The sequence below is a fragment of the Rhizopus delemar genome, genomic scaffold (assembly GCF_000149305.1).
Source record: "Rhizopus delemar RA 99-880 supercont3.2 genomic scaffold, whole genome shotgun sequence".
Classification (NCBI taxonomy): Eukaryota; Fungi; Mucoromycota; class Mucoromycetes; order Mucorales; family Rhizopodaceae; genus Rhizopus; species Rhizopus delemar.
Genome location: NW_027137828.1, coordinates 2,863,985 through 2,876,727, shown reverse-complemented (window position 1 = coordinate 2,876,727; position 12,743 = coordinate 2,863,985). Strand labels below are relative to the sequence as shown.

Below are 12,743 nucleotides of genomic sequence, written 5' to 3'. Positions count from 1 at the left end.
TCCAGTCAATTAGTAATGCAGATTCTACCATGAGCGCACAGGATTTATCAAGTTGAGAGACAGATTGTGAAAGGACAACAATCCAAGTATAAAGTTTCAAAGTTGAAGGTGCCTCTGGGCTTGAAGGATCTTTGCTCAAAAGTTCGACGAGTTCATTGTATCGAGATGAGTTTCCCTATAAAACAATGAACATGCTTGTTAGTACTGTTCTATAATCAGACAAAGAAAAAAGAGCAAAAACATATAAAAAAAGAGGGAGATAACAAAGTATATAATACATCGTGGTTTCAGTAGGGTTAGGGAATAGGGCGACAAGTGCCTTTCTCTCCCTATAACAAATATGCCAACTACTTTCTTTTTATATATAAAAAGAAGAAGAATATTGCCCTACATACACACGATCTACTTTTTTGCTTTATTAAACAAAAAAGAAAGAACGTTCATAACATGATGCCCTCCTCTTTTCTTTTCTAATTTTCAATTCCCTTTTTTCTTTTGTGTATGTATCAATTGGAAACAATATATAGTTTATACTTTTTGGACCCATCAAAAGCAAGAATCCAGCAATTACCCGATCGTACATGTGATATATACGGGGACATGCCGCAGTAGTTGGACAAGTTTTTTTTTTTTTTCTACAAAAAAAAAAACTTTTTTTGTTGGAAAACCACAAATAATTTTACTTGGTAAAAGCTCCAGACATGTATCTTTTAACAAGAAAATTATGAATAGTTTACCTGCTCCTTTTCTCGTAGTGCACCCATAATAAATGTTTTCATCATCAACTTCAAGTTATTCAGTTTTTCTTTGCTGACATTCTCGTTCGTTTCTTCAGCGGGTATCATGTTAATTTTTGCTGGCTCTTGGGATACAATATCCTGTGGTAAGGTAGCGTTTATTGTAGGTGATCTAACAGGCATTGGATGCTGATCTGAAAATGATAGAAAATAAAAAGAAGTCTATTTTTTTTAAACTACCGAGATAACTTTAATGAGTTACCTAAAAGCAGTCATATGTGGCTTATCATGTTAAAATTTCAACCGACGATTTTGTCATGCAGCACTATGGATTTATCTGCTAAAGAAATAATTAGCCTAGAATGAGCGTAAAAAAGGATTGAGGAAATGTTTGAAAGCTATGAATTATAAAAATAAACTGCAAAGAACTAATCAATTCGTCCCCAAGATTTTGTTTATAAGTTAAAGGAGATCTAGCTTGTAGTAATATAGATAGCTGTCCATTTTCTTTTAAAAAATAAGACCTTTGACTGTATTAAAACACTTGATTTGCAGAAAAAAATAAACAAAGAGAGCGAAATAAGAGGTAGTAATGTTACTGTGTATAAATCAGCAAGACGTAGCAGGAGCTTTTCAATCCTAGTAGGATGTATTCACGTCTTGTGTGCTTACGGCTCTATGCTATCGAGTCCAATTATGACTTTATTGGCTATTATCATTCACTATGCCAACAAAGTAATCCAAAGCACTATACAATCCTTGATTTCTCAAAACCGCTGCTATGATTCAGAAAAGGCTTCCTTTTGGTTTTACCAAAAGTATTTCCTGCCCTTGAGTAATATTCAGTCTCTATTTTCTTCTCAGGTCTTGAGACCATGACTTGTGTAGCTCATGTACCACCTTTTTGTCGGTACCAAAGTAAGCTTTCAGTGAATGACAGAGGTCAAATATGTCATTAGATTACATTTCTGAACCGTTTCTGTTCAAGCCAGAATTTCTTTGGATTAATCGTATGCAATGTCTAGACCAACTCCCCTCCCCTCTCCCCCTTTTTTTTAAGCTAAAGATGCGATTTTCATGAATGCTTGATGCACCACTCCATTTGTTAATCATTTAATTATACCATTTGTTAATTCTAAAGTATTTGGTTACATTGTGATGTATAACTTACAAAATAAGCTAAAATAATAAACTTTATCTTGTACCAAATAAGCTTCTAATGTAAATACAGAAAGGAAATGAGAAAGTTGCTGGCTTCCTTAAATCTCTGATCTTTCTCTTTTTAACGCTTGAATGAAGCATGTTTGGTTGAGAGTAAGGATTATCATGTCTCAAATTGAACATCCGTGCTTTTTTTTTTATATAAAATAAAGAGACTAAAATATGCATTGCAGATACATAACATGAAGCAGAAAGAAGGAAAGATGATGACCATTAAAGCTTCTTTTTCAGACAAAAAAAAAAAGTAAACTTATTTGATGCTTTGTTCTGCAAGTCTAAATACACATGAACTAAAAGAGCCAATAAAACTTCAAAAAAAAGGTACTATGACGCAGCAAAGAAAAAAAAAAAAAAAAAAAAAAAAAAAAAAAAAAAAAAAAAAAAAAAAAAAAAAAAAAAAAAAGACCCAAAAATCCCTGAATACATTCTAGAATACTTTTTTTGTTTTGTTTCATACACAAGCCAAAGGAAAAAAGGATTCTGTGGTGTAGATCAGGAGACTGTCAAAGATCATGAATGAATGAAATAGGATGCCCCTCTTTTTTAAGAGAGAAAAAAAAAAGGTGTGGTTATCATTCTTTTCTCTTTTACATTTATTAAAGTAAATATGTGTAACAGACTTCTCTCCACCCTTTCTCATCATCTAACAACAGCATTCGTCATGTTGGTCTCCACAGCAACAACAGAAACATAAAGACGCCCAACTATTTATAGGCATTAATAGATTAATTTTATATTTCATTTAATAAAACTTACAATCCTAAACAACATCCTGTACAATCACTATAGCAACAATCACAACATGTTCTTCTCGGCTGATAAAAGGGTTGAGGCTGCATCATCATAGGTGGTTGTGGTAGTTGGATAGGGTTCATGGCAGGATAATAACCTTTGAAATGTTTATAAAGTCAGAAATAAGGTGAAATTAAACTTACCTACCTGTTGCATAGGTGGCATATAAGGTGTCGGGGTATATGGTGTTGCATAAGGTGTTGCAGCCATGGTTGGTATATTGGGTGTTGCATACATTGTGTTTGGTATAGACATTTTTATAAAATAAAAATAATAAAAAAAAAGATATTATTTTTAGCAGAGAGTGTTTTTATTTATATGTGAAAAAAAAAAGAGAGAGAGCCAATGATGATTACATTAACGTCATTCACAGTCTAATAAGATATTATCGTGCTCTGATCGGGATCGCTCGTTTTTTATGTTCTTTTAGTCTTGGTGTCAATTTATCCAAGACATCTGAATAAGCTGTTTGATTGGGACAGGCTTCAATATGTTTCAGTACATCCTCTACTAGTAAATCTAAGCTTGTTTTTCTTTTCATGTCACTTTTCATGGATGGTGTCTTTTTGGGTTTAAACAGGTTGAATTCTTTACCGCTGGCTATACCTAATTGGATATCAACTGGTCTTTTGGTTGATGAGGCTTCAATGACTTTTCTGGAAAAGTGCAAGAATGGATTGGATATATCGTCATCTAATTGAAGCATTGAAGAATCACTCATAGAGAATCACAGTGACAATAACAACAAAAGAAAAGAAAAAGAAAGCAAATATTAAATAGAAAGAAAGGGGAGAACTAAAGGGGATACTAGAAAAGAGAAAGAGAGGAATAGGAGACATGACTTTTTGCATGCAGATTGGGTAACACCGATCTGCCACTATTGGTTTTTTTTTTTTTTTTTTTTTTTTTTTTTTTTTTTTTTTTTGGGCTTTTTATTCTTCTGCAGCAATCCGTTAATTTTTTTTTTTAAAAAAAAAAAGCAAGTCCTTTTTCACTTTTCTTTCCACTTCTCTTTCATGCTTGTGATTGTCAAACTTGGTGGTGCGGCTATCACAAACAAAAAGGGTGTGTGTGAATACAGTGCGTGCCTGGATCGGCTTTTAGATCAAGTTCGACAAGCTTACTGTGACTTGCAAGCTCAGGGTCACCAACTTATTCTCGTACACGGCGCAGGCAGTTTTGGACACCCACAAGCCAAAAAATATCAATTAAAGGAAGGCTGGCGGACGTCACGACCCGGTGCCGATTACCTAAAAGGCTTTTCTCACATTAGAGCATGTCTTCAACAACTCAATACGACCATCATCACACAATTAGAACAACGCGGTGTGCCTGTTTTGAATATCACCCCTTTAGACTATCTACATGCACGTCACGGTCAAGACACGCCTACAGAACGATTTGAGGCTCTGGTCGAACGTACAAGTCAATACCTTCAACTCGGATTCGTGCCGGTACTACATGGTGATGCCGTGTTGGACGACATGCGTGGATGTACCATCTTGTCAGGGGATGTCATTCTTTACCACCTCAGCAAGTGGCTCCCAGTCGCACGATGTGTGTTTTTGACTGACGTCGAAGGCATCTATAAAGCGGATCCTAAGCTCAAATTGGTACCCCAGTCCTTTGAGATCCTGTCCCACATCTCGGTCAAGGACACAATGGAGGTCAGTACCTCATTCACCGTGGCAGATGTGACGGGTGGCATACAAGGAAAAATCGAGTGGGCTAAAAGAATGGTTTCTGATTGTCAAGTGGATGTGATGATCTGTCGGTGGGGTACAAAAGAAGCGTTGGATATGATGACTCTGCAAAATACATTTACAGATAAAATGACGCGGTTTAGTTTATTTTAGATAAATAATCTTGAACGATTTTCTGTGTTGGACTTTGCTTGTAGACTTTTAATAAACGTTCAGTGGCTAGAGCATGTAATTCTTCATTATCTTTTACTTTCACTGCACACTATTTTATAGTTTTAGTAATTCGCCTTTTATTTTATTTTTTTTTTCTATTTACCAAATGTAAACCATAAAGTGCTCTGACGTGATCTGTACATAAATCCAATACTTTACAATAATGCTTCAAAGCTAAAGGGAATTGATGTATTGTATAGCAAATCTCGGCATATTTCAAATAAAAGATATGATTGGAAGGTTGAAGAAGGATCATCTCCTCACAACAAAAGGCAGCCTGTTCATACATATGCTTAGAGGCATAAACCTCACACAGCTCAAGCCATGCCTCACAGTCATCGTAATAAGTGTCTAGGTATTTTGTCAAGGCGTCAATCATCTCTGTCTCTTTGTGTTTTGTCTTTAATAAGGCAATTTGGCGCTTTGATGCCAGCAAGTTGGTTTCGTCTTCTTGCAAGATACTGTCATATACTTCTTGTGCTTCATCCAACAAACCTTGTGCTTCATATCGCATGCCTAATAAACGACGGAATCGAAAAGAACTCTCTGTAAATCGGTCCTTTAGTTTATCAATGCAATACTTGAACAGGGTCAGCTTCTGTATTCTCCAATCTCTTTTTTTTTTCTTACATTAGCAAGTGTCATATTCTGTGTATCAAGCGCTGCTATGGTGACTTGTTCATAAAATGGCCAAACTGTTTATGCATGTTAATATCAAAAAAAGAAACACGCTTATATCATCTCACCTTGATCGCCTAATTTTGAAGTATAATTATCATCAATAATTCTTTGACCTATGTTTGTTATCCTTTCAGAAGAACGTTCATTGGTTGTTCTTAATTGTTGAAGTTCTTCTATTGCCTTTGCAAAGTCAAATCGACTCATCTTGTAAACTTCAGAAAAAGAAGAAGAAAAAAAAAAGCAGATATGAAAAAAAAACTCCCCCCATTTCCGATCGTTGTTACCCAATCAAAATTGATTGATGTCAATCTGCTGTCTTTTTTTTTTTTTTTTTTTTTTCTGTGCTTTTTTTGGGCAATAAAAAAAGGTACAGGAAACGAATAAAAAAAGATGAGTCTAAAAATAAAAGAACGTTTTTTTATTTACTTGTTTAATTTTTTTTTTTTTCATTCGTTTTCTTAGTAATGAATAAAGATAAACATGCTGATATAAAATCTCGGTACAAGTAAACAACCTAGACTATTCCCATCCTATATATTAATGACCAAGAAAAGTCTTTATAGAATTGAAACACAAGGATCCCATTTTTCTTCAAGTTCTTCTTCTTCTTGTTCCTCATCTTTATCCGAAATAAAGGATGAGATTGACAGCGTCACACAATATATAGCCTCCTTAGACTTACAGCAACCTTCGAGATATTTACCACAAACTCAAGCTGTGCTGACGACTGAAGATAACTGGAAGATTACACTAGTGAATCCAACTGCTCACAGTTTATTTAAAAGAGATCTCCTAGACTTGCATGTGCTCGAAGTGATCGACGTCAGCTATCGCTCGTTACTGTTGGACAAAATTGTCAAGGCAAGAGAGGAAGGAAACAGTCCGATCTTGATCTGTGGAAGTCCTGTGGCGATCCTCAAGGCCCACCAGCTACGTTCATCGGCCATGGTTTGGTTAAAGGAGAAAAAGAAGAATGGGTCGTCAATGTTTATTTGGATATTTGAAGAAGTGAGTCAGAGTACGATCAAGATGATGATGGATAAAGAAAAGGCAAGGAAAGGATGTCGATGGTCTGTTTACTGATCTTTTTGTTTAGAAAACGATCCTTCATGTAGAAGAACGAGTGACCGAACTGTTTGATTACTCGGCCGCTCAACTTGTTCAGCAGCCCATTCATCTCATCATCCCTCGCTTTGATCCTTCACATACCCTTTTCACAGGTTATTCTCAACTCGGTGCCTCTTTTCCAGTGATCGTCTGCGGAGAGAATAAGGGCCAAGAGGTGTTGTTGAGGATCACATCGATACCTACCTTGGCTGGATTGATCACGATTCGAAGGGATGGACAGATTGAGGATTGCAGTGACAGCACGTTTACGAAATATTTGTTTGGATACACAAGCATCAAGGGCATGCCCATCTCCACATTCATACCACAATTCCCACAACTCTTGTCTTGTTTAGAGAGGGATGATCTCATCCAGCAAGGTTGTATACTCAACAATACTATTTGTCGAAGTGTGTTGAGTACAAGCTCAAGTCATCCTACGATGCCTATTGCCGTGAATCGAAAACCAAGCACGACGCCTACAGGTCGACCTTTACCTATTCTTGTAGCGATCCACAGAGATGGAACATGTCTCGAGATCGACCTTCAATTACAGCCAACACACCATAACCTGATTTCTATCTGGATCACGTTTGATAGACAAGCCATCTTGTCCCGTTATGGACATACATTTCAATATACCCAATCTGTCCCTAAAAATACAACAAATAACAATAGTCGATCCAAGTCTATTAATATACCTACGGCTAGCATTCAACCAGTGACTAGTACTCCTGTACATAAATTATGGCCAACGACCCTAGGCGAATATTCTGCGCAATCATTAAAGACGAATATAAAAGATTATGAGATTGTGGGTGAATTAGGACAAGGTGCTTATGGCATTGTGAAGCTGGCTTATTTAAAACAAGATGTAGAAAAGGTAAGGGGGGGGGAGAGAGAGCAAGGAAAGATAGCTAATATAAAAATAGAAAAAAGTGGTGATTAAATATGTGTATAAATCTCGTATTCTGGTTGATTGTTGGACAAGAGATAAAAAATTAGGACTTGTTCCTGCTGAAATTCATGTTTTACATACTTTAAGAAAGATTCCCCATGCGAATTGCAGTGATATGTGTAAGTGATGTGAATCTTTATGACATGTATTCATATTTGTTATAGTGGATTATTTTGAAGATGATGATCATTATTATGTTGTCATGGATTTATTTGGGGCAGGCATAGACTTATTTGATTATATCGAACTAAAGAAGGATGGTATATCAGAATCTGAAATTCGCTTAATTTTCCGTCAAGTCATTGAAGCCGTGGGTCATTTGCATGACAACCAGATCGTTCACCGTGACATTAAGGATGAAAACGTGATTCTGGACTTGAAAGGTGGTGTGAGATTGATTGATTTTGGTAGTGCGACTTATATGAAAGAAGGCAGACGATATGATACATTTGTTGGTACGCTGGATTACGCAGCTCCAGAGATATTAAAAGGCCAGTCCTATACTGGACCACCTCAGGATATTTGGGCCTGTGGTACTTTGTTATACACACTGATTTACAGAGAAAATCCTTTTTATAACATTGAAGAAATTATGGAACATGAACTAAGATTACCTTTTATCATGTCTCAAGGTAACATTATTTACAAATAGAAATAGGACTCATGTTATAAATAGAATCAGTTGATCTTGTGAGTAAAATGTTGGAAAGGGATGTAGACAAAAGGCTTACTGTCCATCAAGTCCTGGCTCATCCATGGCTTCAATTAAAATCTTGAACTGCATAATATCAGGGGTAGAAAGAAAGAAAGAAAAAATCTATAAATATGAACAGAGAATGTGTCCTCTTTTTCTTTTTCTTTTAATATTATAAACAGTATGAAGAATGAACAAGAAATAGAATTAAAAACAATCATCGCAAGTGATTCTTAGCATCATCATCATCATCCTCTATTGACCCCCTTTTTTTGTTTTTTTTTTTTTTTGGATGTGTTAGACTAAAGTGGAAGAAATATTTAATGATCGAGCGTATTTAACAGAGAATGAATTTTTACCAGTGACTCGATGCTGTAACTTGTCAGACTATTTAAATGTTACGTTCTATCGTAAATTAGTCAAGCAGAAAGACCATCTTACTCTATCTGACTTTGTCATGTACGATCCAATAGAGATGATCATGTCACTGACTGTTTGTATAGTGAATGGACTGAATTATACAAGAAGGATAAAGTGTCACTGTTATATCATATCATTAAAAGATCAAATCGTTCATTTATTTCACCCGAAGACTTTTTGTTGATCTTGGAAGGTAAACAAGACAAGATGATTTCAAGTGTTCAACCTGTTTTCTCTATTAGCGGTTGTGATTCATCATCCTGGTTTGAGCTTTTTAGATGATAATGTGATGTTTCAAGAAAGATATAGTAAACTAAAAATGGCAGAGGGGTGGATTGAATGATTATTAACATTACCAAGTTGAAACTGTTATTTGTAGAATATTTTATGATGCTAAATGTTTTACAGGACAAATGAATTTAATTCAATTTCGTCAATCTAAATTTCATCAAGTCATCCAGTCTTTACAACATGACACTGACCTTAATCATGTAAATCCAATTGATTCTTTAGAAAAAAAAAAAAACAATCATAACTCGTCATAGATTCAAAACTGTTTTTCATATAAACACTTTTATGTGTTGTATTGTAAATTTTGGGCTATTGATCAAGATCATGACCTACTTGTGTTTGAACATGACTTGATGAGTTATAACGGAGGCATATTGTCTAAAAAGTTGATAAATCAAATAATGAAATATGGAAGAATACCTGCTTTTTCAAGAAATGGGATCAGAAAAGATACGTTGACTTATTTAGATTATATTTGTAAATATCGCTTCATCTTCTTCCTCATCACCACTCATCTCATTTAGGGTTCTTTATGTCTGAGATTGACAAGAGTACGACGGTGGCTATTGAATATTGGTTTAGATGCTTGGATGAAGATGGTGATGGTATTATTACATGTTATGACTTGTATCAATATTGGAAAGAACAAGAGAAAAGGTAAGTTGATCGTATGTGAACTTGAACTCACTGTCTGTAGACTTCAACATATGATTGAAATATACCATTACCATATTGAAGAATTCATTCATTTTGAAGACATCATACGCCAAATGTAAACAGAGGATTATCATCCTATTGTCACTAAAATACAAATTAGGAATGATCTCATTCAACCTAAAGTTCCAAGTCAATATCGATTGAATGATTTAAAAAAGAATGGTTTCATTGCAGAAAAGTTTTTTGACACATTTTTAAATTTCGATAAATTTCAATTTCATGATGCCTATCAAACACTTTATAGAGCAAACCATCAACTCTCTGAAAAGAAAAACTTGACTGTTGACAGTGACATGTTCCTGTTGGAACCATTTACGCTTGGGTTCGTAATGCGTTTTTGATATGATCTGTTGACAGTATTGAATAGGACTTGGAATGAATATGCTGATCAAGAATATCAACTGCTTTTATTAAATGAACAAGATGATGATTGGTCTATTCATCCTGTGGAAAGGGACGCGAATAAAACAGAGTGTGGCAAGTATGACACAAAGAGAAGTGAATGGTTGATGTTAATAAACAAGATAGAAGAAGAATCGACAAGTGTTGGTGATGAGAGTGATACGAATAGTATGCCTACTACACCTAAACTTCAACCTGATACACAAGATAAAGAGATTGAACAACAACCCAATTGGATCTGGTATTCAGCTTAAAATAAACAATTTATGATACAATCTTTTTTATTTCTAAAAATCTCCTGTTAATTCTCTTGCTTTGTATTCACCTGTTCCGATCTGAGCCGCTCGTTTCAAGAGATCATAGGTAATCTGAGATGACACGACCGAGTCTTGTTTATAATCCGGGTGATTGGTAACCAACTGTCGGATATAAGCAGCTCCCGTCATTAATTCTCCGCTAGCTCTCTTACTAATCAATTCTATGTATTTTTCTAATGTGCATCGAGTCTCTTGATCGGTTTCCATACTGTCCAAGTATTGTCTGACGATTGAAACCAGACCTTGTGGACCATTCACAATCTCATTTACCGTCATCAACTCCATGTCATCCTTACTTCTCTCTTTCACATCCTTTCTAAAATAAAATTTTTCATTCAGGACCGCATCACGTCTGTGTGCTGTTTGTATATTGGCGTCTATTTTTGTAATGGGAATATAAAAGTTGAGCTTAAACTTTAGAATGGCACGACACAAGAGGACAGTAAAGACGGTATAAGCAGCATTTTCAAAATCGGATAGTTGAATATCCATACTTCTGAATTCCACTCGCCAGCCAATGCTGGAATTAGGTGGAGGAGGTTTGAAACGTAAGGTTTGCCAGTTGGTAGATTGAAGGTTCTGTTGAAATGATGAGTATTGATCTTTTCTCTCTTTTTGCTTTCCTTACCTCAAAATGATCAGAAGAGATAGTATCATCTACATTCAGTAATTCTTCAAATATAACAAGTGGATCACGGATAAAGAGGTGTGCAATATGTTTGGCTAGTTTATCATCCACACCTTCTTTTATGAGCTTATGATGAATACTTTTATCATAAACCAAGTCTATATCATCATATTTCGATTTATAATCCTCATCGTTCGATAAATAGGAATCAATCGAGTCATATCTAGATTTGTTGATCACAAAACGATTGTCTTCAAGTGGCTAAACAGTTTATCCGTTATTTCCTATTACGTCGATTGATGACGTTTACCTTTTCACCTCTTTCTTCTGGTGTTCTATCATCCACACTACATGAAATCACATTCCATCTGGTATCAACATCAGCTAAATATCCTCTATAAATGGGTGAATTGGCAGAGAGTGCCATCTAAGACAGATGAGTAAAGAGTCAATGTGGATCTTGCTTTACCATAATAGGTGTCACAGGTGCCAGTCTGTCATACATCCTTTTTCCTTCATCCATGTCACGTGCCTGGAAAGTGATTTGTAAGCAACAGCAACCCATTCCAAATACCATAGCATCCATATAGATATGATCAGCTAAAGCAGCCCCTTGTTTAGCTTCTTTATCGTGATCAAACAAGTCACGATCCCAAGGAATGGTAGGATCAATGAATGGTTTGGGTGTATTGATATCATGAAATATGGGCATATTAATCTTCACTTTAGACTGCCTTCGACGACGAATATTAGCTGTTAATGTCCTATTGAATTCATTAGTTGATTTCTTGTAAATCCAATTCAACTTACGGGAATCTCGCGTGTGGATTGATGACTTGATCAGGTACAAATAAACTCTGACAGGCCATTCCGTTCGGTTCATGATCAGGTTCTAATTCATGAGGACAACCAAGACGTGGATAATTCACCAAAGTTACCGCTCTTTCATCTGGTTCCATCGCTTCATGAGCTAATCTTCTTCTCAAACTCATATTAGGTTCCACCGTCAAGAGATCACTCAAGGTGTCACCATAAGGTAATCCAGGTGTACCCTCGATCATGAACCTTCCATATTCAGGTCTCCATAAAGCATCAGGTTCTTTACTATGCACAATCTCAATATCCTCTTCAATTTCTTTACATCTTTTTCTTACTCTGTCTTTTTAGCTAAATAATCATGTTCTGCTCTTTCTAATTTCTCCAAGATATCAAAGGCTCGAAGTGATAACTTTGTCTTCTTTTCCTTTTCATCAAATTTGACAATTAAATACTCAATCTATCAACAGGTTAATAATGAAAACATATTTGATCTTTATCTACCTCATCACCCCAAAGTAAATTTGAACAAGTCTTATCTTTTTGATTCTTGTAGATATTCAGGAATTGTTCAATACCGTGTGCTCTGACATGATCAGCATATCCTTTTGCTTCATTCCAAGCAAGTGGTGTGCCCAATGATAATAAACCCATGAAAAGTAAAAAGTGAAAGAGAATAAAAGGATGACTAATTCATGTTTTTTATTTTTTTTTAAAAAAAGTGTGGCTTAAATGCATCCATCTATGTCTTGTGTATGATGACAAATTATGTTGATTTGAACATTAAGCAAATTGAACCAATCAGAATTTAAGGGTCTGCTTATGTGCCTCACAGGGAAAATTAGTAATAGAAAGATTATTGGTAGTGAACATGTATGGCTTAATCTACAAGCTTCTTTTAATATTTCTAAACAAGTCTTCACCATCGCTCTCTCTCTTTTTTTTTTTTCTTTTTTTTTTAACTCTGCAACATAAATGAGAAACCTCTCTGTTCTGGTTTTTAATTTTTTTTTTTTATAATTTCTGTCACCGTCTCCGATGCAGCT

General features: G+C 35.4%; 7 protein-coding genes across 7 annotated transcripts; 4 read left to right on the top strand and 3 right to left on the bottom strand.

Moving 5' to 3' along the window:
* Positions 1-1,384: 1,384 nt before the first annotated feature.
* Positions 1,385-1,696, top strand: RO3G_03361 (uncharacterized protein; the record flags this gene model as incomplete). Its single annotated transcript, XM_067657952.1, has 2 exons — positions 1,385-1,472; positions 1,602-1,696. 2 exons carry the CDS (start codon positions 1,385-1,387, stop codon positions 1,694-1,696), a joined length of 183 nt encoding a protein of 60 aa, XP_067514053.1.
* Positions 1,697-2,597: 901 nt separating this feature from the next.
* RO3G_03360 (uncharacterized protein) lies at positions 2,598-3,005 on the bottom strand (the record flags this gene model as incomplete). Its single annotated transcript, XM_067657951.1, has 3 exons — positions 2,598-2,662; positions 2,737-2,847; positions 2,894-3,005. The coding sequence occupies 3 exons, from the start codon at positions 3,003-3,005 to the stop codon at positions 2,598-2,600; spliced, it is 288 nt and encodes a 95-aa protein (XP_067514052.1).
* A 761-nt stretch (positions 3,006-3,766) lies between these two features.
* On the top strand, positions 3,767-4,606 carry RO3G_03359 (uncharacterized protein; the record flags this gene model as incomplete). Its single annotated transcript, XM_067657950.1, has 1 exon — positions 3,767-4,606. The coding sequence occupies one exon, from the start codon at positions 3,767-3,769 to the stop codon at positions 4,604-4,606; it is 840 nt and encodes a 279-aa protein (XP_067514051.1).
* Positions 4,607-5,068: 462 nt separating this feature from the next.
* RO3G_03358 (uncharacterized protein) lies at positions 5,069-5,551 on the bottom strand (the record flags this gene model as incomplete). Its single annotated transcript, XM_067657949.1, has 3 exons — positions 5,069-5,182; positions 5,297-5,361; positions 5,413-5,551. 3 exons carry the CDS (start codon positions 5,549-5,551, stop codon positions 5,069-5,071), a joined length of 318 nt encoding a protein of 105 aa, XP_067514050.1.
* A 336-nt stretch (positions 5,552-5,887) lies between these two features.
* Positions 5,888-8,064, top strand: RO3G_03357 (uncharacterized protein; the record flags this gene model as incomplete). Its single annotated transcript, XM_067657948.1, has 4 exons — positions 5,888-6,355; positions 6,444-7,337; positions 7,387-7,531; positions 7,577-8,064. 4 exons carry the CDS (start codon positions 5,888-5,890, stop codon positions 8,062-8,064), a joined length of 1,995 nt encoding a protein of 664 aa, XP_067514049.1.
* Positions 8,065-9,349: 1,285 nt separating this feature from the next.
* RO3G_03356 (uncharacterized protein) lies at positions 9,350-9,593 on the top strand (the record flags this gene model as incomplete). Its single annotated transcript, XM_067657947.1, has 2 exons — positions 9,350-9,474; positions 9,515-9,593. The coding sequence occupies 2 exons, from the start codon at positions 9,350-9,352 to the stop codon at positions 9,591-9,593; spliced, it is 204 nt and encodes a 67-aa protein (XP_067514048.1).
* Positions 9,594-10,223: 630 nt separating this feature from the next.
* On the bottom strand, positions 10,224-12,351 carry RO3G_03355 (uncharacterized protein; the record flags this gene model as incomplete). The annotated part of the gene is made up of 7 exons (XM_067657946.1): positions 10,224-10,832; positions 10,882-11,142; positions 11,192-11,308; positions 11,351-11,645; positions 11,692-11,985; positions 12,036-12,157; positions 12,202-12,351. The coding sequence occupies 7 exons, from the start codon at positions 12,349-12,351 to the stop codon at positions 10,224-10,226; spliced, it is 1,848 nt and encodes a 615-aa protein (XP_067514047.1).
* Between the last annotated feature and the right edge of the window lie 392 nt (positions 12,352-12,743).